Source organism: Phymastichus coffea, unplaced genomic scaffold, assembly GCF_024137745.1.
Source record: "Phymastichus coffea isolate CEN01 unplaced genomic scaffold, Cenicafe_Pcof_1.1 PCOF00099, whole genome shotgun sequence".
In the NCBI taxonomy this organism is placed as follows: Eukaryota; Metazoa; Arthropoda; class Insecta; order Hymenoptera; family Eulophidae; genus Phymastichus; species Phymastichus coffea.
Window position 1 is genome coordinate 693,333 of NW_026706910.1, and position 25,108 is coordinate 718,440.

At 35.9% G+C, this 25,108-nt stretch overlaps 6 protein-coding genes across 11 annotated transcripts; 3 read left to right on the forward strand and 3 right to left on the reverse strand.

The window, feature by feature from the left end:
• Positions 1 to 1,699: 1,699 nt before the first annotated feature.
• LOC131670038 (U-scoloptoxin(05)-Sm1a) lies at positions 1,700 to 4,654 on the reverse strand. Of its 2 annotated transcripts, XM_058945346.1 has the most exons (4): positions 4,422 to 4,654; positions 2,962 to 3,117; positions 2,673 to 2,819; positions 1,700 to 2,139 (listed from the first exon to the last, which is right to left on the reverse strand). In XM_058945346.1, the coding sequence occupies exons 1-4, from the start codon at positions 4,489 to 4,491 to the stop codon at positions 1,928 to 1,930; spliced, it is 585 nt and encodes a 194-aa protein (XP_058801329.1). In that variant the 5' UTR covers positions 4,492 to 4,654; the 3' UTR covers positions 1,700 to 1,927. The 2 variants fall into 2 exon arrangements, with proteins under 2 accessions (XP_058801329.1, XP_058801331.1); XM_058945348.1 differs by lacking the exon at positions 2,673 to 2,819 and having other exon boundaries at positions 4,422 to 4,653.
• A 1,125-nt stretch (positions 4,655 to 5,779) lies between these two features.
• LOC131670022 (cytosolic carboxypeptidase-like protein 5) lies at positions 5,780 to 10,046 on the reverse strand. 4 transcript variants are annotated; one of them, XM_058945316.1, is made up of 10 exons: positions 9,675 to 10,046; positions 9,469 to 9,605; positions 9,116 to 9,402; positions 8,689 to 9,027; positions 8,339 to 8,610; positions 8,120 to 8,258; positions 7,962 to 8,055; positions 7,584 to 7,890; positions 7,296 to 7,503; positions 5,780 to 7,235 (listed from the first exon to the last, which is right to left on the reverse strand). In XM_058945316.1, the coding sequence occupies exons 2-10, from the start codon at positions 9,569 to 9,571 to the stop codon at positions 6,990 to 6,992; spliced, it is 1,995 nt and encodes a 664-aa protein (XP_058801299.1). In that variant the 5' UTR covers positions 9,572 to 9,605; positions 9,675 to 10,046; the 3' UTR covers positions 5,780 to 6,989. The 4 variants fall into 4 exon arrangements, with proteins under 4 accessions (XP_058801299.1, XP_058801298.1, XP_058801297.1 ...); XM_058945315.1 differs by having other exon boundaries at positions 5,780 to 6,172; positions 7,074 to 7,235; positions 9,116 to 9,605; XM_058945314.1 differs by having other exon boundaries at positions 9,116 to 9,605; positions 9,881 to 10,046.
• A 565-nt stretch (positions 10,047 to 10,611) lies between these two features.
• Positions 10,612 to 12,548, forward strand: LOC131670007 (eukaryotic translation initiation factor 1A, X-chromosomal). The gene is made up of 5 exons (XM_058945292.1): positions 10,612 to 10,747; positions 10,979 to 11,062; positions 11,206 to 11,442; positions 11,526 to 11,626; positions 11,708 to 12,548. Exons 1-5 carry the CDS (start codon positions 10,732 to 10,734, stop codon positions 11,711 to 11,713), a joined length of 444 nt encoding a protein of 147 aa, XP_058801275.1. The 5' UTR covers positions 10,612 to 10,731; the 3' UTR covers positions 11,714 to 12,548.
• Positions 12,549 to 12,689: 141 nt separating this feature from the next.
• LOC131670006 (very long-chain-fatty-acid--CoA ligase bubblegum-like) lies at positions 12,690 to 22,866 on the reverse strand. 2 transcript variants are annotated; one of them, XM_058945291.1, is made up of 11 exons: positions 22,695 to 22,866; positions 19,671 to 19,735; positions 19,521 to 19,575; positions 18,913 to 19,120; positions 18,705 to 18,839; positions 17,949 to 18,144; positions 17,759 to 17,860; positions 17,540 to 17,689; positions 16,619 to 17,461; positions 16,406 to 16,531; positions 12,690 to 16,298 (listed from the first exon to the last, which is right to left on the reverse strand). In XM_058945291.1, the coding sequence occupies exons 2-11, from the start codon at positions 19,731 to 19,733 to the stop codon at positions 16,101 to 16,103; spliced, it is 2,076 nt and encodes a 691-aa protein (XP_058801274.1). In that variant the 5' UTR covers positions 19,734 to 19,735; positions 22,695 to 22,866; the 3' UTR covers positions 12,690 to 16,100. The 2 variants fall into 2 exon arrangements, with proteins under 2 accessions (XP_058801274.1, XP_058801273.1); XM_058945290.1 differs by lacking the exon at positions 22,695 to 22,866 and adding an exon at positions 19,802 to 21,037.
• A 388-nt stretch (positions 22,867 to 23,254) lies between these two features.
• Positions 23,255 to 23,674, forward strand: LOC131670054 (uncharacterized). Its single transcript, XM_058945375.1, has one exon. It carries the CDS (start codon positions 23,412 to 23,414, stop codon positions 23,661 to 23,663), a length of 252 nt encoding a protein of 83 aa, XP_058801358.1. The 5' UTR covers positions 23,255 to 23,411; the 3' UTR covers positions 23,664 to 23,674.
• A 57-nt stretch (positions 23,675 to 23,731) lies between these two features.
• Positions 23,732 to 24,718, forward strand: LOC131670052 (protein TIPIN homolog). Its single transcript, XM_058945372.1, has one exon. The coding sequence runs from the start codon at positions 23,924 to 23,926 to the stop codon at positions 24,578 to 24,580; it is 657 nt and encodes a 218-aa protein (XP_058801355.1). The 5' UTR covers positions 23,732 to 23,923; the 3' UTR covers positions 24,581 to 24,718.
• Positions 24,719 to 25,108: the final 390 nt, after the last annotated feature.

The following is a 25,108-nucleotide window of genomic DNA, read 5'->3' on the forward strand; positions in this document are numbered from 1 at the left end:
TTTTCTTGTAACTTACAAATCCACTCTGGCTCTGCGACTATCAAATCTTTTTTAGATCGCCAAGACTCAGTATGGATTCATTACCAATCATAAATATAATTTTTCCATCTTGTCTCACCATCTTGAAGATGCTGGCAGCCAAGTGGAATGGCATTGCTTAGTCGTCTAATGATGGCAATTTTAGGTTTAAGTTCATATTATGCACACAAAGGAAAACTGGTCAGTCTCCAAGTGTGGCACAGGGTACAGCCATCAGGTATAATTGAATGTCATAAAGGTCAATGATGATCCTTTATGAAAATAAGGAGAACGATTCGTAACTATAAATCACTGAAGCTAAAGGCAGGTAGGTGCCTAATGTTTGACCGGTAGTGCTGAATCGCTTAGTGATGTTACTTCTGTCTTAATAATATGCAGCGGCCCGGCGTCGCTTCTGACGCGCTTCATCTTGTCGCTAATTACAAGCGATTTTACAAAGGGCCTAATTATTAATATCTCCTCTTGAGTAAAAAAATCGAAGGAATACAATGGTGTGGACGACATTTTTTTAATCTTAGTTCATTAAATAAAATGCAATGTTTATAAAAAAATTTATAGCTTTTTAAGAAATTAATATTTGTCATTTTTGTTAGAGTAATCTGAAAGTGCTTGGCTTACAGTGTATTAAAAATCCATCTGTCATAGCGACAAAATTATTGCATATTGAAAAATTTTTTCCTAATTGTTAATAACTTATGATTAAATTATTATTTTTCAACAAAATATGGACAAAATTATAAAGTTTCATGATACTAGAAAATCTACCAAATTGCAAAATATCGGTGGGATGATCTATTTCCATGTGTCGAAATAGCCAAGAATGTTCCCTTTACATTTAATAAACACGTTTGGTTTTTTGATATTTAGTTTTTAATAATAATTTTACTGTATATATTATGTGTATTTGAGTGGAGTTATATATACACACACACTCACTCATACATAATTTCATGTTTTATTTGTATATGGCATATATTTTCAGCTCAACTTATATAACTCATTAATTTATCATATGATATGTATACCAACATTTCGTTAAGAATTCAGTAATATATTTGCAAGCTTAAACATTTAGTTTACATATGATATTCTACGTTTATAGGTAGCTGAAAGTAAAGTTTGAGCAATCTTTAAATTGAAGTAGATGGGTTGATACTATGTATATATATATTCCGCATTGACATAGAAAATTCTTTTTTATTCAATTTTCAAAAGCGTCCGAAAGTATATTAGAGCTTTCGTGTCATTTTTACATAGATTTCACTATATTCAAAACATCAGAAAGATTTTGAAAACATATTCAAACAATATGGATCAAACGAAATCTGTGGAAATTTAAAGGAAAGAATAAAATGGAGATGCATGATTATTACGAAGCAGTTCATTTTAATTAACATATTCATTGGAAGCTAGATGAGAAGCATATATACTTACCGAATTTGACTTTTTTTGAAGTATTTTTTCTTCTGTTATTCGATAACAATAATTTATAGAATTCATCTGAAGGTAATTTACAGCATCTGTGTCGTTCTATACATGGATTTCACTTTTTTTAAAAGTTTAGAAACAATCTTGAAAAAAATATTTTAACAATATATGAAATGAAACTTAATCAAATTGAAAGGAAGAAATGAGGTTGAAATACATAGTTATATTGAATGACACTTAACTTTATATAGTATAAAACAAATATACAATTGCTAATTATCAGAAACACATAATTTTCTATAATAAATTAAACGAAAGTAAATATTTCGCGCAATTTTTTACTTTGTTAAAATGTTTGTAGTGGTATTCCAATAAGATTAATAGAAAAATGGCGTATTTAAAAATATACTATTTAGAAAGTACATTCACAAAACTGACAAAAGAAAGGATAGAAAGTATATTATCTGTCTCCATAAAGATATCCAAAACTTATGATACACAGGAGGCCACTTAAACATCTAGATGGAGTTAGACTGGAAGCTGGATTGCAACCGTCTGAGTTACAAGTGTAGACACAGGTACGATAACTGAGCTTATCGCCAGGTTGCTGCACGTAATCGCAATAGTTTCCTAGGTCCACCGACGAGCAAAATCGTTTGGTTCCCACTCCACCTAACGAAGATCAAGTTGTTGTTAAGCTTAATCATTAATATCGCTCGCGCATGTATTATAACATAACAATCATTCTTGCTAAATTAGTGTTGCATGCTTTCAACGAACTACAAGATTGGAGATGACTTAAAATCCGAAACAAAGTCACGATGTTAGTATTATCCGAGTAAAAAATTTCTCTAACGAACGACGTGTGTTAGTCGTTGAAAGTTATTCGTTGGCCTACTTTCAACGTTATTTGGCGCAGGAAAGGAAAAAAAGACGCGTTATTTGCTGATTGGAAGTGTGCGATTTCTTATGCAATGGAATTTTTTCATAGACTTGGAGAAATGTCAAATTGCTTGACAGATAGCGTCTTCGTGTAAGAGCGTTACGTTTACTGGACAACTATTATAATTTTGCTTTCGTTTTAGCGTAAATGTAATCATTGAAATTTGTATTATGAAGCCAACATAAAATTAAATGAAAATCCATAACAAAGCATAGAACTTTCTAAGCCACACAACAGACAGCAAGTGAAATACGACAGGAACCTCCGTAGCGTCCAATTGTTTTGACACAGAACTGAGCTTCGAATACGTGGTCACAACTCGATGGCTGGAGGTAATTCGCGACCAGCTGGCTGTTGTCGCACTTCCACTCGTCGGCCGAAGCGCACTGATAGCATTCCAATGCCAAGGCTCCAAGCAAGTTCGAGATCAATGGTTAGTCAAGAGTCTCTTTGATATTACCACTACCTCCCGTATGATTTCCCATCGCATCCTCGTTAGTTGTCTCTATTTATTTATTTTTAATAATTTCGTTGAGCAGCGTCTTATTTACCCTCGAATCGACCAACGTGCTTGATGCAGTATTGCGCATTGTAAACGTCATCGCAACTCTCCGGCTCCAAGTCCTCGCTGTGCGATAGGAATTCGTTGCACAAGAACGGACGGGTGCTGTTTGTGCTCACGCATCGGAAACACTCTAATCCGTACGCTAAACAAAACCATAAAAATAAACCAAGAAAAAATTAAAAGAAATGAAAAAAAAAAAAAAAACTAATGGTGAAATCGAGGCATAACGACGTTTCCATTCAGAACGGATCAGCGCTGAAAGTAAGTATAACGAAACAATAAGGGCAGCAAAACAAAAGATAATTATTATCTCTTCGACTTGATTGCACAGATCCATCGAGTCTTCAATCATCGACCGTTTATCGCAGTCAGGTCGACGACGCTCGATAACAGCGCGAAAGGAGCATTGCACCGTGAACGAGCAGATAATCCCGTTTGTTCCAAATTCGGCAGTACTCAAATTTAAAAACAAGCGGCTCGAGTCCTCGACTATCATTTCTCCGATGCAACTGATTCTTGATTAGCGAGATGACAATCAAGAGTTGAGTACGGAGCAGAAGCCTCGAAATAAAGTAAAGTGCGAACAAATCGATCATCGAGTCTTCGACGTCGAGTGCATTGTCGATTGGATTCTATAATAAGCCAGCGGCGCGTACTTTATCCGCGTTAAATGCCGCTCGGGGAAAAAATCGAGGAAAAGCCTCAAGCGCGGGACCAAGCATCTTGGTTATTAGTTGGAAAACTATTTCGCGGTGAGCAACTTTGGCTTGGGCGTTCAATTAATTTAGTGATTTCCGCCGAGATTCGCCGCGTCCAAACTACATCAGACGCTCAACGTCCGTTTCCCCGGGATGTAGGGCAATCATTTTGGTTGGAACATTATTTACGAAAATTTGAAAATCCGAATGAAAAATCGCGATGAAGCGATTCATCGTTTTTATTATCCACGGACTCGACTGAACTTTCGAACGGGCGTGAGGGAAGTCCTTGAGGTTTCGAGTTAATTAAAGTTGTTCGCGTGCAGAAGAACAAACTTAAAGCAAAATGAAATAAAACCATGAACAAATATCCACTGATAACGCGAGTGTTTTTTTCACGATCGATCGACAAAAAATAATCCTCGTCATAAAAAGAAAGAGAAGAGTAGCACGTACGAGAAAAACACGTAGAGTATACTTTACTGTATACTGAACACCGCAAGCCCAACCACGTACGCACACACGCAGGTGTAAACAATGAGAGACACGCTCGCGCCGCGTTCTCCGTCCTCGACTGCATCGCGCGGATCTCCCCGTCAACTCTCGTGCGAACCGATTTTCCGTAAAGAAGAAAGAAAAAAGCTGGACGCACGCGTGCGAGAGAGAGAGAGAGAGAGAAAAGTATAAATCGGTAGCGTCCTGCAATGCCCCGCCCAAGGAAGCGGTGTCGCGCGTAGGCTCGACTCACCTGTCCTCGAGGCGAGACAGCCGACGAGCACCACGAGAAGAAACCTGGCCGTCGAGCCTTCGGCGCCCATCTTCGCGACAACGCCGAGGTCGAGGAAGGGGGAAGGCCGCGACCGAGAGCAACTGTTCGTCCCGGCCTGAAGCGGTTCCACCCGCGCGTCTGAGGCAGGTTAATCGGGCTCGAGTGTCCGAGCGTTACCAAGCGACCAACGGCAACTGAACGGGGAAGAGAGAAAGAGAGAGGCGTCGACCGCGCGCCAGCGGCGGCCTCGTCATCGCGCGAGAGTTCCCTTCGCGGTGGGGGATATATATACCGACCAGCGCTCGCTGCTGCGCTTCGCGCGTACGCTCGCGCGACGGATGCAACGTTCCGCGCCTTTCGTCGGCCGATTGGTTGTCACGCGCGCGCGCGCTAGGCGACTTTCGGCAGTCAGCCAGCGGTGCGTGTCTTGCGCTTTGCCGCGCAAAGTTACCAAATCGACTTATTCCTCGAGTGGCAAGTTCGCCGTGCCGAACTCTGAGTTGGACTTGCTCGGACCTTTCGACAAGTAGAACGATACTCGCGTAAAATTAAAGCAGCGATGAATACGTGTATAAAGCTTTTTACTTGGCGACTAGAGATTCCCTACGATTGAGTACACGCGTGAATTTGAGTGCCCGACATTATTGCAACGAGATTTTCAGAACGAAGGTCTTGTTCGCCTTGGTTTTCTGACTTTTCGGCTTGTTTTGCGGATGATTAGCAATCTTTGCGGCACTTCTCTTGAACGTCCGTTGAAGCTCGATGCGTATCACGCGACGAGCCTTGGCGTTGGCTTTCAAATTCTGCGGGTCCTGATGTTTCTTGACGGTGGTCCGCTTGGCGAACATCGTGATCTTTTTCGCGATGGGCGTTTTCAGCTTAGTCGGCAGCTGGCGTTTCGGGAACGCGGTCCCGTCGGGTTCGCCGGTTCTTCGGATTGCCGGCTGATCGACCGGCTTGCTCTTGACAGTGCTGCGGGTGGTGGGCCTCGGCGGCTTCTGTACCTGATGATTGCGCTTGACTTTAGCTTTGGCGAGGCCGTCAGTGGCGCGGAAACTTTTGCGACGACTCGTGCGAGCCGATGGCCTATCGAGCACCTCACTGGACGACGAGTCTTGTGAGTATCGATCCGTCTGCAAAACCAAACGCGATTTCGTCTTCCTCGTAGTCCAAGTGCGCATTCATTCATTGTCATTGTTTATCTACGTGTCTCATGCTTCTATAGAGGTTGCCAAATTATGGTAATAAGATGTTCGTTACCTATTTCAGATGATTTTTGGATTTGATCGAAAAAAGACGGCGAGGTGATGTTTATTGAAACAGTATACTTTCACATTGTAAATATAAAAGTTATCATATATTTGTCAACACTTTGTTTCTTTCTACAAAAACCATTATAAATTATATGTTAATGCACACATCCATATATACACATATGTATAAGTCCGAGAGATAACTTGTACGAAAAAAAACTGCGCGCTCGTTCTAATATACACATTAATATATATGCACATGTGCTGAAAAAACTTCACATTATACATTATCATTCTTTTTCGATATATAAATTTGTAGTCACTGAACACGTTAATTTTTTCAGTCAATCACATTTGGTTATATTATTTTATTTTTTTGAGGAACAAAGCGTGAGTTACGATACAAACTATACGAGATTAGATCCTGTTTTTTTAGATTATAATGCTGTTTCACTATACTACAGTCTTTCCAGCTATCTATAAATAGAAATCATATGGTAAAAATAAAGTTAAAATTTTTTCATCAAATATGTTTACAGTGATAAAGCAAAGTTATCACAAAGCTGTAGCGTGCTTATAAACTAATATTAGCAACATCAAATTAAACGTGCTTCTTTACAGTAGTCCATAATTTACTGTGTAAACTAATGAATGTAAAAAAAATATATTTATTCATTCAGTTATTTCATTGTTATGATATTATTAGAAAAAAATTGATTGACTACTATTATGGATTACTGGTGTAACCAAGTGAACTTTGAGGTAGATAATGAGAAGGAAAATATTTTAATAACAATTGAATTTTTGAGTATGTACACGTAATAAATATAACATTCCTTTCTCGATCTACCATGTTCATTTGGAAAACATAGTGCGCAAAATAATAAAAATATGCTTATTAAAAGATCTCAGCGTCGAACAATGTCATATACCCTACAGGATCGTTCTACTATTTAAATTTCAAAAAACGCAATATAATTACTTTTGAGTTTTTTAAATCGCTAGTAGCTAATTTTATCGGCACTACACTTTAATATAATTTGATAAGTGAAGCTATGTGGTATAACCTTTATTATATACTACATAATACTTTTAAATTTTTTATATTAGTGACTGACGCTAAAAACGGAGCTGCTAATCTCGTTAAATAAAGATATTCAATCATTTTAATTTTTTTATCATCTATGTTGGAGTTTCTTTAGTACACGAAAATGCTTATTTACCAAAGTGTAAATAAAATTGCCACAAGGCACAAGTACTTGGTAAAAACATTTTTTATAAAACTCTCTAATTGTCAACACAAAGTGCATTGTCTTATTTCGGCATTAGCAACATCATCAACATCAATAACGTCATTATCTGTGTCAGAAACATTTACCTTGAGCAAAGGTTTATTCAAAGTTGTTTGGTAGTGATTCGTCGATATCAATTTTAAGTACGACTTGAGTCCTTTTAAAGACCGATATTGACTGTTTGGTAGTCTACTGTTCGGATTGCTACCAGTCATATCAAGAATTGATGGCCCAAACGCAGCTCCTACCTGCAAGATTTTATTAATGTTTGATAGATCAATCGTAAAATTGAATATTGTAGTTGGTACCTCTTCAAAAACTGTTGGATTATACTTTGGTGGTACAAATATTTGACTGTGAAGTTTATGTACATTTTCTTTCAGTCTTGCAGGCACGCTATTCACCAATCGACCAGTATTATAATTACACTCTAGAGTATAACTGTGAATCAAACCAAATAACTTATGCACTGCAACTCGGCCAGATCCTTCACGTGACATACCGTCTCGTTTATCACTAAGACAATAGTTCGAGTTAATCAACATGTTCTCAAGAATTTAATATCACATTCGCGACAAGAATGTAGACAATCTTACATGAGGTACATATTTTTCTCGGCAAAATTACATGATGTAAAATGAAAATTAGAATTGTTTATGGACATTAATTTCGGTAAAAGCATACACGCAGAGGCATCTTCTGCATCGTCAAAGTGGTTACCATACATAAAAATTCCTTTTTTCGATGCATGGCCGTGAAAATCGACGTATAAAAATATTCCAGAATCTTCGGCAATTCTAGAATATTGTTTGATATTGCTGGCTGAACCTATTTTTCTGCATGGAATGTCTTCTTCCCTATCAATACATTTTGGTTGATAGTCCATAAATCCTTGATTTTTTACTGAAAACAATTTAATAAAATATACTATAAAAACTGTTAGTATGTTTTTATTGATTAAAAATAAATTTTACCTATCGATTTTTCAGATGCTTGAACTAAATAATTTCTCACACGACTTCCTTGCTCTATGCGTTTATTCTTTTCCTCGAGCGACATTAATGTTACCTGTAAACGAATCGAATATGAATAACGTCTTCAAGTAAGAATGTAAAATCTATAAAAAATTTACCCTCTGAAGCAGTTTATTAGTCTCATTTGAAATAGAATTTATATTATTTGTAAGGTCAAAAGTGCTAGTACCAATATTGTTTGTATCTGGTACATCAGGAACTAAATCTTCTGGTAAACGATACCAGTTATGATAATACCTAATAATTGAAATCCAATAGTAAATAAATGGCAAAGCAAGCTTATAGTTTGTGAGACTGATAAACAATTACATAGATACCTAAGCAGTTGTTTCGCAGCAAATATTGTTGGATGGTCTATTTTAGATGGATTCAGGTATAGTCGATTGAGATTGACTCCTCTTGTGTCCATCCTATAATAACCCTGTGCTACCCCATCTGGATTTAACATGGGTATAAGTTTAAAAACGTAAAGCCGTCGAAGCATTATAGCTATTTGATCATCTTTATTCAATAATAGATTTATAAAACCATTAAGTACAAAACTTGATGGTGTTTCTCCAGGGTGAACTCTTGCACTCAAAAAAATGATCTACAAATGTAAAACCACATATAACTTGAATACATAGACAAAGCAATTAGACAGATATTACAATGAAAATATTATTACTTTTTTATCATAAAACTTATAAGGTCGTTCTTCATTTTCCTCTGGAAATAAGTCTTTAATCTTGGCTTCTCTTTCCACTGATTTATTGTAATACGAACTTATTGTCAAAATGTCCAGTCTTCTTCCTTCTAATGACTTTATTGCACATTCTCTGTGATAATAAATGTCATTTGCAAGATGTGTATTTTGTTTCGACATTTTAGCATCTATTTTTTTAAGATAATTTTGTAAATCTGTGTAAGAAAATGGATAGGTAAAGGCAAAATATGTGATGGCATTAGGATTTTCTGAAGCACGGTAATTGAAAGATAACATAAATTCATTGTTCTTATCATCTGCCTGTAAAAGTAAGTTAAAATTTGTAATGTAATAAATTATGTTATGATAAGGATTTAAAAAAATTTTTATCTTTACATAATTTAGTTACCATAAATGTTGGTTTTTCTTTTATTCTATCCCATTGTGGATGTCCTGGTATCACTTTGAAAACAGGACACATACCCTGACTAAACATTTTTACTTGTTTATTCAAGTTAACTAAATTTAACTTCACATAACTTCCTGGCATAGAAGCTTTTATACCAAAATGAAACCAAGTTCTGTTGTTATTTTGGAACTCTGTTCCATGGCAATCTTGTTTTGTCCAAAGGTTGAACTCGTAGCTAGGAACTTCAAGTGTTGAATTCTTATGAGATTTATTGTTTTCGTTTTTACCTGAAATGATTTTTATTATGAAACAGTAACAAAGCTGAGTGCACTGAAAATCATACGTGAACATACCATTTTCAGCCTTATTGATTTCCACTTTTTCAACTTTTGCAAGGTTTGCAGAATCAAAATTATTGTAAAATGTAAAACCTACACACTCTATATTTTCTTCCATTTTGCTATTTAAATTGATTAACTTGTATAATTATCTGGAAAAATAAACATCCAACCTTAATTTTGTTACTAAAGAAAAATGACACAAAATGTAAATGACCTACTTATGTATCGAACATGGATAAAGTTTGAATTCTACTTTCAATTTATATTTACAAAGCGTCATATCAATGATTTCCGCTCAAACAACGCTTTTCTAATCTTGGAACCAAGTTGAAGTTTTGGATTAGGACAAATACATATAGGACTTGGGAGAAAGACAAGCAATCCATTTTTGTTGAGCAAGTTGTATAATATAGATAAGCCTCACAATGTTATTTTTACAGTGTCCTTTTGTTGCTACGAATTGTTATCACAACGAACGAGTCCATTTCCCGCACAAATACATCGCTTCGAAGTCCGTGAATAGTTTTTATTTACTCCCTCATTTCGTCTGCTATCGTGACAATACCGAAAACTGGAAAAATGTCAACGACGTCAACGCCTACGAAAACGTCCCCAAGCGACCGACGCGCTCTCAATCTTTATTACAAAATTTTTGTTTACGAGTCCCAACTACCAATGTTGCAATAGTATTTGGTAAGTACAAAATCTATGCTTCTTAAACTGTCTATGAGATACCGATTCATGACTATTTACTTGCCAATTTATCATTACACCCTTCACTCAATTTGAAATAACCGCGAAATAATAAAATGGATGATATAAACACCAAACAGCTATATGGCGCTAGAGGTCAGCGTTGTATGACGCTAATGATGACACTTAAGACGTCTCATAATGACGCTTTGCTATTGGATAGTAGTTAATTACTAGTCAAAATAGCAATGAAAATATTCATAATTTTAATATCTAGAAAAATAACGTTTTTACTATCGATATCAATAAATATGAATTTAAAAAAATGCAAGAAATCCATATAAACTTGTGTTTAAGTATTTATTTATCGCACTCTTTAATAGTGACCTTCGTTACCGAGGCGCTTCACGTAGTACTTCCGTCATTCCCCCTCCTTTCTCTTTCGCGCATGGCACTCTATATGCCTACGGCACTCTCGTCAATCTCGTTATTCGCTCTCCAACCTTCGAGCTAGCTAGACAGGACAGTCTCCACTGCTTGTGAAACTTTGCCTTTACGGAACATCCTTAATAGAATTTTAATATGCCGAAAAATAAGGGTAAGTTCCATCATTTTGGTGAATTACACTAATATTTAGCTTTATTAGCAATTATAATTCGCTTAAATTTGATATTCAAACACGGAGTGTTTATTTGCATTAGATAACCTATATTTTGTATCATCAATCAATTATTATGCGTTGTTACTCTTTGCAAACCTCAATCATGTTGTTTTATTTTGTCGTCATATTTTTGATTATATTCATAACTTTTACTTGTTACTTCGACAGGAAAGGGAGGCAAAAACAGGAGGAGAGGAAAGAACGAAAACGAAACTGAAAAAAGGGAGTTGGTGTTCAAGGAAGATGGTCAAGGTGAGTACATCAACAGAAAAAATGTCTACTTGATGAATCATAATTTTTTTTTGTGAATATATTTCTCTTTCTATGGCAGACCATTATTGTGAAAATACAGTCTGTTCATTGAGTTAATAATATTTCAATCAATGTTTTTTCAGAATACGCACAAGTGACAAAAATGTTGGGAAATGGACGGCTTGAAGCAATGTGTTTTGATGGAGTCAAGCGATTATGTCATATTCGAGGCAAACTGCGTAAGAAAGTTTGGATAAATCAAGGCGACATTATCCTTATTGGTTTGCGTGACTATCAAGATGCCAAGGCTGATGTTATTCTCAAATACACAGCTGATGAAGCTAGAAATTTGAAGACATATGGTGAATTCCCAGAAACAGGTATGAAGCTTTAGATATTTATTTTTTCATTATAAGTGTTATATCAACTGCATATTATGCATACTTATTATTTTTTTTTACAGTTCGCATCAACGACACTGTCACATTTGTGGAAGATGGATTTGATGAAGATATTGAGTTTGGAGATGAAATCAGCGACGATGATGAAGACGATGTAGACAATGTAAGTAAATTAAAATATAAAATAGTAATATTAACAATTCTATAAAATTGATTATTAACATATTCTGTTCTATTTTTGCAGATCTGATGACCTACAAGCTGAACAGTGAATAGAACAAATTGATATATATATAAGCGACTAATCGATAAAGACTCCACTTCTCTGCATCTATCGAAGAGTCAATGTCTTATACTTAAATAAATTTTCAAGTTTTTAAATCGTATTGCAATCTTGTTAATCAAAGATTTTCATTTGATAGTTATTTCTATAAATGCCGAGGTACTGGTTACTTTATCATTTGTGTGTGTTGTATATTGAACAATCATCAAGAGTGGCTTGCAATAAGAAAAATATTATTTGTAAGACTGATAGTCTCATTCTTTAATTGATATTCTAAAAAACAAGTATTTCATGTAACAAAAGCTTTTTGGTTTATAAATGCATTTTCCTTCATAAACAAATAATTATTTATTTGATGTATACAATTTTATTGCTAAAATTGTAATTAATAATTTTTAAGATATAATTTATTTGATTATAAGATCAGGTTTAATATTGCTTTGGTATTTGAAGTTGGAGGGTAAATGGATTTAATTTATAAATATTTTCAATTTATAATGTTAGTACGTTATAAAAACAATAATAAGTTAGTTCGTTAAAACGATGTTTATTTTTTAATTTCTTAGATCAATTAAAATAGAATATCAATTTTACAATTGTGTGTGTCGTATATTGAGCAATCAGTCAAGAGAAAAAAAAAAGATGTAACATACATATAGTTTAGGCAATGAAGCGGAAGTCGCGTTTTTTTTGGGACAGTACGAAATTTTTACAACGGATAGATAATGAGTGTAACAAAGTACCATCATGCAAAGTCGAAAATAGGTGCAAAACATTAACCAACCGTAGAAATCAAAGCTATCATCATTATTTGCGCCACCAGGCATGTTGGTTATAATTTTATTAAGGTATAACTGATAGTTATTTATGTAAGTACAGGACAAGGACGGTAGAAAGATTTGTGCCCCCGAATTTTTTATTAATGAATTACTCTTTTTATCTGAAATTGTTTACCTAGAAACCATTATTGTACAATATCTGATTTTATAAATAAATAAAAAATCCTTGTCCAATCAAGTCTTATAATTGTTTCCCTTACCGTTTATCATTTCGAAATCAAAGCTATCATTATTTGCGTCATCAAGCATGTTGGTTATAATTTTATTAAGGCATAATTTATGTTAGTACAGGATAAGCATAGAAGAAAGGTTGGTGCGACCGAATTTTTTATAAATAATTAAATTGTTTTTTTATCTGAAATTGTTTACCTAGAAACCATTAATGTACAATATTTAATTATATAGATACCGGAATAAATAAAAAATCATTGTCCAATTAAGTTTTATCATTGTTTCCTTTTTCGTTTACTTTATCATTCCGAAATCAAAGCTATCATTATTTGCGCCACTAAGTATGTTGGCTATAATTTTATTAAGGCATAATTAATAGTTGTTTAGGTAAGTACAGGAATTGGACGAAAGAAAGATTTATATGCCCGAAAGTTTTATTGATAATTAAATTTTTTTCTTATCTAAAATTGTTTACCTAGAAAACAGTAGTAATTTCATAAATACCGGAATGAATAAATAAACATTGTCCAATTAAATCTAGCCGTTTGAAAGAAAATATAATCTATTTTCATGCTTTTTCGAAATATCTTTTTCTTTAACAGTTTGAATCGAAAAATGGTCGAATTGTTTTTTGTTCGTCTCCGCAAGACCTACAAAATTATATGTCACATGTTAATATATCTTAATTAGGAACAAAGTTATGAACACAAAAAGGCCAGTTTTTTATTTAATAATTATCGTTAAATATTTAATTATAGAGGTTTTCCATGCACCTCAATATATTTCTTGTCACATAAAGATTATAAGTTTTGAAGCCGCAAGTTTTGAGTTTAATTGTAATCTATTCAGACGGTTTACAACAAATTAACTGTTTCGTTTTGTGCACTGTTCGGATCATTACTCAAAGTGACGTCGATTTTTTATCGGTACTGGCTATAGTTTACAATCGAAAACTGCGATTTAAACCAAAAAAATTAATTTGCAGATCAGCGATTTTTTTCTAAAATATTGTTTAGTTTTTAAATAAAATTCACCGTGTATATTACACTTCTGATGTTTTACAATGTATATCGGTCAACGGTCAAAAAAGCTTCAATTGATTTTGAATGACAAAGGTGTTATATTTCCGTTGACAAAGAAATACAAGATATTTACAAGCAGGTAAAAGTGAAGGTAAGTCATTAGGAACGACTACCTTTGGTTTTACAATGCCTTTTAGGGTCAGAGGAAAAAAAAAGGTATAATAAATTTGAGACATTTCTATTTATTTAGAATTAGTACTCTATTCAATAGTGTTATTCACAATCACTTAAAATTCAAAATACTGATTACGAAATGATTACTTTACAATTTTGTCCTCTAACTTCTAATAGGTATTATAGAACAAAAGGTAGTCCTTTTGTAATGATTAACTTTCACTTCTACCTGATGGGAATAGTACATTACGATACAAGTGCGGGAAAGTAGATTCTTGTCTCGAGTGGGGTTTACGCCCGAGCGAAGCGAATATTAATACGGTGAATTTTATTTACAACTAAGCAATATTTTAGAAAAACTTCCTTAAGTTGCAAATTGAATTTTTTTATATTTAAATAGCATTTTTCGATTATAAATTCTAGTAAATAGCGATCAAATAATAGGTGTCACTTTGGTTAATGATCCCAACCGTGGACAAAACGAAACAGTTAATTTGTTGTTAACCGTCTGAATAGACAATTCAACTTAGAGCTTGCGACTTCAAAGCTCATAATCTTTATGCGATAAGAAATATATTGAGGTGAATGGAAAACCTGTATAATTAAATATTTAACGGTAATTATTAAATAAAAAATAGGCCTTTTTGTGTTCATAACTTTTTTCCTAATTAAGATGTATCGACATGCGACATATACTTTTGTAGGTCTTGACGTGACAAACAAAAGACAATTAGACCATTTTTCGATTCAACTGCTAAAGAAATGGTTATTGCGTAAAAACCTGAAAATAGATTAAATTTTTCAACTAATTTCAGACTTTGGATAAAGGTGTGTTATTACACTCAATATTACCTATCCCTTGTAAACATTTCGTACTGTCCCAAAAAAAATATGCGACTTCTGCTCCATTGCCTGGACTATATATATACGAGTATGTTACATCTTTTTTTCTCTGGTGATTGATTGTTCAATATACGACACACGCAATTGTAAAATTATGAGATTCTATTTTGATTGATCTAAGAAATTAAAAAATAAACATCGTTTTAACGAACTAACTTTTATTATTGTTTTTATAATGTACTAACATTATAAATTGAAAATATTTATAAATTAAATCCATTCACCCTCCTACTTCAAATACCAAAACAATATTATACCTTATCTTACAATCAAATAAATTATATCTTAAAAATTATTAATTACAATTTTAACGATAAAATTGTATACATCAAATAAGTAATTATTTGTTTATGAAGGAAAATGCATTTATAAACCAAAAAGCTTTTGTTACATGAAATACATGTTTTTTAGAATATCAATTAAAGAATGAGATTATCAGTCTTACAAATGATTTTTCTTATTGCAAGCCACTCTTAATGAATATATGTTAAAATGTTTTATGCATACTACATCGAGTGTTAAGCAATGGTTTGTGAATATTGCTATTTTTTGTTGTACATTGTAATATCAATAAACACTTCTGAAAAAAAATCAAACAGCGACATATTTAAGCAAAAATTTACACTTTCCACAAAATTTCAGTTGCAAAAAGGCACTTTTTATTTTTATATTATTCACATTATTTACATGCCGCACTTTATATCACCGTATATTCGATAACGAATTAATACCAAAAGAAATATATTGCAATGTAAATACGCAAGTACGAGGATTAGTGTAACCTTAATAGACATATACAATATCGTTATTAATAGTATAGTAAAACTAGAATGAAATTAAAGCTCAAATCAATATTAACGGAAAAGAATAATTTCTGTTAGTAATGATATTTAGAAAGAAAAAGTAAGCCGTCGTTTTTGTGAAAATAAAAATTAAAAGCAGGTACAAATTTGATTATTAATAATCGAGATAAGCTGGTAGAGTTCCCTTTAGTAGAAATATAATGTTTATTTAGAAACAAAACCAAAAGTAGGCTGAAGATTCAGTTCACAAATTATCACAAAATTCGACGCTCTATCTGTAATATCTTTTTTCTTCTCGCTATTGATTGTTCAATATACGACACACACTTTTTTTGTTATTCACACAAGTCGCCGTATAAAAAGTATCTTTAATAAGTAACTCTCTGGCTTTTCGATAAACTTTTCGATAAACGAACTACCGATTCTCAAAGAATAAATGTTCTTATTCCTTATACATATCCTCGATAAGGTGGGCATATTTCTTCGCTACAACATTTCTTTTCAGCTTTAATGTTGGTCCCAATTCTCCTGTTGGCAAGGAAAAGTCATGGGGTAAAATACGAAACTTTTGTACACGCTGAGCATTGCTTATCGCTTTCTCGTTCGCTCGATTTATTGCTTCTGCAATTTCTTTATGAATCTATAAAAAGAGTTATTCAATTCAATTCATGAACTCAAACAAATAAATTCATATAATTTAATGATATATTTTGATTTTTAATTGATAAAAACTGCATTTTAACTTACAAGTGGATCATGTGTATTAATAACATCTTTGACGGATTCTGCCTTACTTCCTATGGATTTTGCCCACTTGTGAGTTTCGGCAGAAAGAGCATCCAATGGTTCGCCAGATTCCGCATTCATTTCAGTCTAAGAAAAATCAATTAAAAATGAGTGACAACATTACTTACCAGTATATAAAAATTAACATAATATATAATAAAATATCAAGATTACCTTTAACGTGACTAATATTGTTAAATACTTTCGCCTATCACCAATGAGCATAGCATTACTAAGAGCAGGACACTCCTTCTTAATGAGTTGCTCAATGTGAACGGGAGGAACGTTTTCACCACCAGCAGTAATTACAAGTTCCTTGATTCTTCCGGTAACGTACAAAAAGCCATCAGCATCCTTCTTTCCAAGATCACCACTATGCAACCAATTATTCTCGTCCTTAGCCTCTTTCGTCTTCTCAGAATCGTTAAGATAACCCATGAACACGTGTCTGCCACCCATGCAGATCTCGCCCTCTCCATCTTTATCCATATTATCCAACATAGTGGAAAAACCAGGAAAAGTCTTTCCGACACTACCCAATCTGAATTTGTTGTTTGTTGTCAACGAATGAGCACCAGCACACTCAGACATGCCATAGGCATCGATAATAACAATATCTAAACTCATGAAATACTTTTTGACGTCGGTACTCAGAGGTGCTGCTGCTGTACCGAACACGTGACATCTGTCGAGCCCAAGAGCAGTTTTGACTTTGTTGAAGATCAACCATTTGGCGATCAAGTAACTCCATGACTTGTACTCCACTCCGTTCATACGATTCATATTGTAGTGAAGACCTTGAGCCTTTGCCCAGGTCGCAATCCACGATTTGATGAAGCCATTGTTTCGAGCAACTAACTGCATCTTCTCATAAATTTTCTCCCAAACTCGCGGCACCCCCAAGAAAGCCGTAGGTCGCGCAGCAACCAACGTGTCAAGGAGACTACCTTTCAGAGCATTTTTGTCGGCGAAGTATACTGTTGCGGCCATCAACATACATGTGAAGATATCTACAACCTATAATGTAAATTTTTTTATCGTTAACTACAACCAAATAAATGTTACTTTTAAGTTAACGAGTGAGTTTTTACGTACTTGAGCAGCGACGTGCGATAGAGGTAGAAAACTAACGACGATTTCTTGCGCCTCGTTCTTTAAATCGCCAGCTGCTAGGATTGCCTGAGCATCAGTCAGGAGATTATCATGACTTAACATAACGGCTTTAGGGTTTCCGACGGTTCCTGACTATGAACATTATTTAACGTTGATATTTTCATTCTCTGGTTTAATGTCGAAAAAAAATTCCTTACTCACAGTATACACGAGAGTACAGCACTCATTGATAGCGATTGTCTTCAAGACACTTTCTAACTTATCGTCTGACTGATGTCTACCAATTTCTAATAACTCGTTCCACTGTCAAATAAACGTAAACTAAATGTAAATAAAATCTAGAAAATTCTTGTGTCTGAGGATATAAATGTGTGGGAAAAAATAAACTTACGCTTAGAACATCTTTTGTATTGGGAATTCCATCGTACTGTATGATAGCTTTCAATTTTGGAAGATTCTTTTTGATTGCTAAAATTTTTTGTAGTTGTTTGTCATCTTCGACTACGACAATGTTGGCCCTGCTACTTTCCGCACAATATTGACACGCCTCTGGCGAATTCGTTGTATAGATTCCTGCGGCGAATCCACTACAAAGAGAATAAGACATAATTAGGAGGGTATAGTCGTATATATATAGACATAATAAGACAATAATTAGGAGGCAACTAAATTTTGTTGTGATTTCCTTCAATTAATATATTGGTAATAATATGCAGTATGTGAGCTAATCATTTCTCAATTATTCTTAGATACTCATTTGCTTAATGTCAATCATAAAATTGACAAGGTTATATCAGTTTTTTTGTACACAAGGTGTATGATTGACAATCTGATGCCATGACGCAATTACACACTAATGACCTTAATTATTCTGCTCGATGTACAACACGGAAAATAGTCAACCGTACAGTAGAAATTACTCGTGGAATAAAAAAAAAGGAAACAGTGAAAAAATGGTGTTTTAGTTCGAGCTTTCAATTGATTGAAGGTCGACGGAAACCTTTTTTAATCTTTAAAAATCCGACGCTACTGTAATTCATTCAATTATCTCGCTTGAACAGAAAGATTGTAAACTGTAAACCGCAAAGCTCGGCCGACGAGTAACTGTAAGTCACCGTTATCAGGAATTTGACGAGACCAAGCTTACCCAGCGTAGATAGCTGCAAGATCGGAGATGAACCATTCGGGAGCGTTGAAGCCAAGAATGCAGACACTGTGGTGTCTCTCGAGACCCAAATGCAAAAACGCCTTGGCCACCGTTCTCACCTGGTTCTCGTACTGCCTGTCGAGCGGAAAAGGCCTCGTTGGAAATTCGATCGATTTATCGATTGGATAGGAAAAGATGCGAAGCGTACTTGTAGGTGATGGTGGTGCGTTTGCCATCGGCACCAGGCCGGGAAATAAGTGCCGGCTGGTTAGGGTACTTGCTGGCGGTGCGAGCGAGAAGTCCCGGGACCGAGATAAGTTTGTACCTGCCATCGGCTTGGTAGTCGAGTTTTATCCGAACGCGACCGTCCGCGTCGCACGTGGTGTCCACGTCCGTCGAGAGAATCTGGTCGGGGCCTGAAATGCACCAGTTCAATTAACGAATGACAGAAACAGAAGGACTCATTGTCACTTATACATCGAGCATCGATCAATCGGAGTTTTCATTTTCGCCGTGGTCGATCATTCAACGTTTTAATCGAAGCAATTTTTTTTCTGTCGCAATGTCTCGACGTGGATAGTGCACGAATAAAAGACAATTGATCGTGGTGGGAAACGAACACTTTTCAGAATGCGTACTGAAGCGTTCACATAGCGTCGATTCGTTAAAAACAACGCTACGTTTCCATTTGCTCTCTCGGTCAACGAGAACGTCAGTAATTCCACAATAACATAAAACTGGCGACGAGCGATCCTCGATAAGATACAGAGTAGGGTGAGAGCGTCGGTGGCAACCGGGCAAGCGGAAAAAACTCACCGTCAAGGCCCGTCAGACTGGCGACGGCATATCGAGGTGCAGTGTGATTCGCCGCCTGAAATACAGCAAAGTATCGAGCGTTAACGCACGCACGTCCCAGAGTGTCGCTCGGGCGCGGGCGCGAGGCAATGAAAAGCTACGACAACAAACCTTGTCGTTCTTGCCAAGGCCATTGGCGATGCCGTTGGACAGGAGCGGCTGAACGGTTGCCATGTCTGCAACAGAAAGTCAAGGGAAGCAAGATGAGCGTGCTCGCGGGGACGGCAGTCGCGCGACTGTACCCTGGCTGTCCAAGTCGTGCAGGCTGCCATGGTTCCAGACGCCCTGGAGTATCTTGAGCACGTAGCCGAACATGGCGTCGCCGAGAAGCGGGGGCGGCTGACCGGGCTCCGGCTCGCGGGCTCGCGGCGGAGTCGCGCCTGACAGCGGCCGCCGCCAAAGCGTCGGATGCACCGCGCGCGCGACCCAGCCGCCGAGAGGGAGAGAGTCGGGTTGCGAACCGTCTGCGCGCCGCGCTAATCAATAGCCCGGCGCATCAGGCCACCTCGTCCGCGCCGATTTCGAATGCCGCGCAGCCGCGGCGAGCCGCGCTGGCGATCCCGCGTACTTTGCACGCGCACCCGCTGTCGCGATCACGACTCTTTTTCTCCTCGACCATTGCGATGCGCGTTTACCGCTTTTTATGAAATGTCTCCTGTCTGAGTGCGCATTCAATTAACGCATCGATTGGAAGCCTTATACCTTGCAATTACTCTAATCGTTCTGCTTTTGCTTCGTTCGATCAACGACAATGGCACGGCGGACCGTTGGAATAAATCAATCTCCTACCTTCTACTTCTCGATTTTTCACGTAGAAACATTTCATTTCTCAGACTTTCAGAGTTCGCCGGTCACATTAAACAAAATTTTAAATAAAAGCAAAGATTTAAGATCTATTTCTCACTCTAATGATTTTTTAAGCATACAATCTCAGCAAATGAAAGGCTGAGAAGACGTACAGAATCGAATTGGAAAATGCATTCGCACGCAATATCTACTTTAAGTATTATCGCTTTAGTAAGTAATTACCAACAAGTTTTCCATTATGTAAACCTGTGACTCGCGCATGCGAAGCTGTTGTTTATGCAAAAGACACAGAATTCCAATTCAAAACGTCCGTTTCATTGCAGAAAAGAAACGCTCATTAGGTAAGACATTCGACCGAAGAAATTTCCAATGCGTTATGTGCAGTTTATCTGTCATTAATCCTTTGTGTATAATCGATAACGTTCGACTGCGTCGCTTCAACTGTTATTACTTTATTGAATAACATTCATTCTAAAACGCTCACGAAACACTCTTTCGATCTTATGTGTTAATTTGTAAAAGCTCGTATTCCAAAACATTATTTGGCAAACCAATGAAAAGAAAATACATCACAAAATAGGTAATTTTTTTTATTGGTCTTACGTATTAATGAGTATAAAATGTAACTGAATAATCATATTGCAAAAAAATTTGACCTCGATTTTCTTCTCTATGTACAGCAAAAAGAAATTCTGAGAGAAAAGCACTTTTTGCTGAGGGATGAGATAAATGTGTTTGCGTTCGCGATCTCCAACAAACTATCGCGCTATTGATAATTAGTTTAGATGATAAAGCCTACATATGAACATCTTCATATCAGCGATTGCAGTTGTTACTTTGATATCGTCACAGTATCAACTCGTCAAACACGCTAGTCTAGATTGAACTTTTTTTTCAATGTTAGTGCAACGAAGAACGTTGAATTATAGTTCAATCTGCATAATAAAAAATATCCAAATGTCTTAAAAGAATGCTCTAACTTATTGTAGTCTTATCATCGGTCTAGATGAAATCAGTTGTAAAAGCAAAATTCCAATTAGATAATTCACTAGTTTAAAAAAAAATAATGCAAGTAGCCGAATTAGTCAATCAATTGCCGATCGGAAGGAATGTAACGACAGGAGTTTGTCTCGAAGCACCGATGACGATTTCACGTGACCTTATAACCATCCGCCGCAGCCGAAAGCACCGTGCTAAAAAGAAAGTGACGCGAACCGGAATTTCAAATGGGAAAAAAGGTCCATCGGAGAGAGGCTGCATTTACCCGAATCTCCATTGGTTCCGAATTTTTATCATAAATACAAGTGCGCAGTCGTTTTGTACGTAATGGCATAACTGATGACGCACGAGTTAATAAAATCAAAGGGGTGAAATCTTAGCAAACGAGGTCATTTAAAAAAAAATGCAATGATCAACTCGAACGGTTTCAGAGACAAAAAACGTTTGTGTGGTAGAATTATAAAATTGTTGAGTTTTTTTGCGTTGAAAAACTGCACGAAGTTACTCTATAATGATTGTTGATGACAACAATAAGAAGTAATTTTAAATTATTTGAAATGCTAATCGCTAAATACTTGTTCACTTGACCAATCGACAACAATTTTACGCCAATCAATTGTAATCATGTCGAAATGTCAACATTCTTACGACTATTAAAAAAAGAACCTATTTCTAATCACACAAATCAATGTGGTGATTATAAACAAAAGGCCGATTGAAATACAAGAATACAATTTTCCACCGAAAGTGTGGAATAAATTCGAATTTTGAAAAATATCTCATTGAGTTATGCACATGTGAATCCTCAAGAACGCGGGATTGTAAGAAAAAAGAGCAACGTACATATTTTGCAAAAGTGCATCGACACATAGGATCGGTGTCGTCGGCAGCAGGTGCAATCGCTCGCGTATAATAATTCGATAAACATAGTGACCGTTAGTGGAATTCCTTTTACATTTAATTTTAGGAAACGTCACTGTCTAAAGCGTTACTTGCTGCGTGTTTGAGCTGTATTAAATATCATCGGCTTGTGTCTATATACTCGTAAATCGAACGAAAAATATTGTCGATCGATTGCTCGCGAGAGGCGCCAGGTATTGCTACGAGGTATGACTGCAGCAAAACATTCTGAATGTAAACAATTTTCCTCGTGCAAATAGACTAACCCTATGCCACAACAAAAATGTAAATTGTTAACAGCAGAAGGAAAGTAACATCATGATCATCGCTGAATTTCTTAAAAAAAATTTCGAAGTAACATGCAGTAGGTGCTACAGGGTTATGTGTTTAACCGCAATAGATATATTTACAGCATGGCAACTCTCGTACCTATTCCGTTACAAATGGAGAGCGTCGTTGAAGCCTCAGGCACACACAAACGTTGATTCTCTCACTAAATAATTATAGCTCGTCGGTCGTCGACCACACGATGCGTACTTAGTAAGATTCGCGAGCCGACTGAGCTGAACGTATACTTAGGACTGCATGAGAAAAGGCAGTATGCCGGATCCTTGGCGCTCGCTGATTCGTCTACGTCTACCCCCGTCGATTCCACGCGGTCACGCCACTGTCGCTCGTTCACTTTTCTTTTGCACTTTTACGATGCACCCGTATCCTATATTTATACAGGATATTCGCTAACACGTGGCTCCTTGAGACACGATTCCTTGGCGACACATGTACACGTACACAGGTTTACGTGCAACATTAAAATTTGTTGAGTTAATCAAACATGTGATCGAAACTAATATGGTATAGAAGTATAGAGTGCATGAAAATCAACGAAAGATCGAAACGGTAAAAAACCGTTATCAACGCTAGTTGCCTATCCAAATGTTCCAAATCAAACTACCGGCGCCACTACGTGACGCGAAAAACAACTACAGCGCCACTCGCGGCTTGATTACACCGCGACGCACATAACCTCGCGTTATTTACATTGTCTACAAATCTACAATTATAATATACTCATATTATAAGGATATGTGTGCAATTACTGATAAATTATTATAAATACGACGAAAGAAAAAGAGAGTAATATTGAAAATGCCTGGAACACCATGTTACAACAGCAACGAGGTGAGCAAGGATTTGCAACCAAAAGATCCTCAGAACCTTCAACGTAATGAGCCACCTGCTCCGGTGCATGAAATCACCCAAACGGACAGGTTAAACAAAAGACTCCTCGTTTCATTCCTCCAGAGGATGAATTCCCAAGAGACTAGGGACAATCAACAATCAACGAGCAAAAATGACGAGAACGACAATGATGATAACAGCGACGACAGTTTCGAATGAAGATAGATTTGCAGTTTCATTTCGAGATAAGGTTTATGAATTAATAATTAATGTATAATTTAAACAATCTTCAATGAAAGTATAAACTAATAGTGTGGATCGAAATGAATGGTAGTTGTTTTTATCGACGGGATAAATGGACGAAACAGCTGAGAAGGAAACTGGCGGGAAAGAGTACGGATATAGATCTTGTGACTACCAAGTGACCGCTGATTATTTTACTTTTTTTAATACCAAGAAAGAAAACAAGATAATCAACAATGTCGGACGCAGAGTTGTCAGATATTAATGACGATGACGATATCGTTCGTAAATATGAAAACAATGACATAGTTACCGATAATAGGCAAGATAATGAGCAAGATGGTTATGTGTCCGCCGAAGAGGTTAATGCTGATGGAAGTGGTTATGAAGAAAAGAAGAAAGTTAAACCGCCAAAGAAAAGAACTTTAAACAAAAGATTCGTTCTAAATACAGAGAGATTGAAAGGGCCCAAAGGTATCCACACAATTGAGAAACTTTATGAAGGATTCAAGTTCCAAGGTAAAGGTCATGAGAAAGAAGACCTCGATAAAGTAATGAAAAGGCTTGAATACTGGGCTTTCAGATTGTATCCCAAGTTACATTTTGATGATTTTCTGGATAAGTGTGAACATTTAGGTCACAAGAAAGATTTGCAGACTCATTTGAAGAGATACAGACTGGGATTGTTGTCAGCCGATGACATACGTCCTGAATTCATAGTAGAAAATGACGATGATGATGACAGACAGAATAATTCTGACATTCAGAGAACTGAAAACCAATCAAGAAGTGAAATCACCACCGAGATAGAAGATGCTGAGTTTCAGAGATTATTTGATGAGGTAGACCAGCAACAGCATCAGCAATTGGAACTAACTACAGAAAACATATAGTGAATTTTTTATAAACTTAGAGAGAGAAAGATTGTTTATCAACTGAAAATAATGTTGTAGAATAGTTTTTTATTTTGTACTCAAGAACTTAAGTGTTTCATTAATATAAAACTTACAAATAAATGTATTTTATTAATATAAGGAATAGCATTTCTTCTTATTAATTTGTTCTTCTTTTCTGAGTACTTATGTACAACACATTGTTTCCTCTGATGAAAGCATCTCCATACTTATCTTTCAATTGACCATTCACGTACTCCTCTGTTTGTTCAAGTGCAATGTTCATGTACCCGTCTAAACAAGCCAGTACACCTAAAAATTATAAGCATTTTTCCAAATGTATATAATTTTCAAACAATAATAGTAAAGCAAACAAATAATTTTTGACATACCTCTGTAATCAACACCACTATTAAGTTTTACGACCACCGGACGACCGTGAATTGACTGAATGAAATTAGATAAAGCTTCCTTTCGACTCATCTAAAAAAAAAAATTAATTTTTAATGCAAAATTCTTTAAATAGCA

Coding starts and splice junctions, on each gene's coding strand:
- LOC131670038 (XM_058945346.1), bottom strand. CDS start 4,491: ATGGGCGCCGAAGGCTCGACGGCCAGGTTTCTTCTCGTGGTGCTCGTC. Junction 3,118..4,421: donor CTGTCTCGCCTCGAGGACAG/GTGAGTCGAGCC, acceptor GGTTTTGTTTAG/CGTACGGATTAGAGTGTTTC. Junction 2,820..2,961: donor GCACGTTGGTCGATTCGAGG/GTAAATAAGACG, acceptor ACTTGCTTGGAG/CCTTGGCATTGGAATGCTAT.
- LOC131670022 (XM_058945314.1), bottom strand. CDS start 9,571: ATGGAAGAAAATATAGAGTGTGTAGGTTTTACATTTTACAATAATTTT. Junction 8,611..8,688: donor ATAAGTTTTATGATAAAAAA/GTAATAATATTT, acceptor TTACATTTGTAG/ATCATTTTTTTGAGTGCAAG. Junction 8,259..8,338: donor GCTGCGAAACAACTGCTTAG/GTATCTATGTAA, acceptor TTCAATTATTAG/GTATTATCATAACTGGTATC.
- LOC131670007 (XM_058945292.1), top strand. Junction 11,063..11,205: donor GTTCAAGGAAGATGGTCAAG/GTGAGTACATCA, acceptor ATGTTTTTTCAG/AATACGCACAAGTGACAAAA. Junction 11,443..11,525: donor TGGTGAATTCCCAGAAACAG/GTATGAAGCTTT, acceptor TTTTTTTTACAG/TTCGCATCAACGACACTGTC.
- LOC131670006 (XM_058945290.1), bottom strand. CDS start 19,874: ATGTTCGGCTACGTGCTCAAGATACTCCAGGGCGTCTGGAACCATGGC. Junction 18,145..18,704: donor CTTGCAGCTATCTACGCTGG/GTAAGCTTGGTC, acceptor TTCTCTTTGTAG/TGGATTCGCCGCAGGAATCT. Junction 17,462..17,539: donor TATCGCACGTCGCTGCTCAA/GTACGTAAAAAC, acceptor TTTACATTATAG/GTTGTAGATATCTTCACATG.
- LOC131670054 (XM_058945375.1), top strand. CDS start 23,412: ATGCCTGGAACACCATGTTACAACAGCAACGAGGTGAGCAAGGATTTG.
- LOC131670052 (XM_058945372.1), top strand. CDS start 23,924: ATGTCGGACGCAGAGTTGTCAGATATTAATGACGATGACGATATCGTT.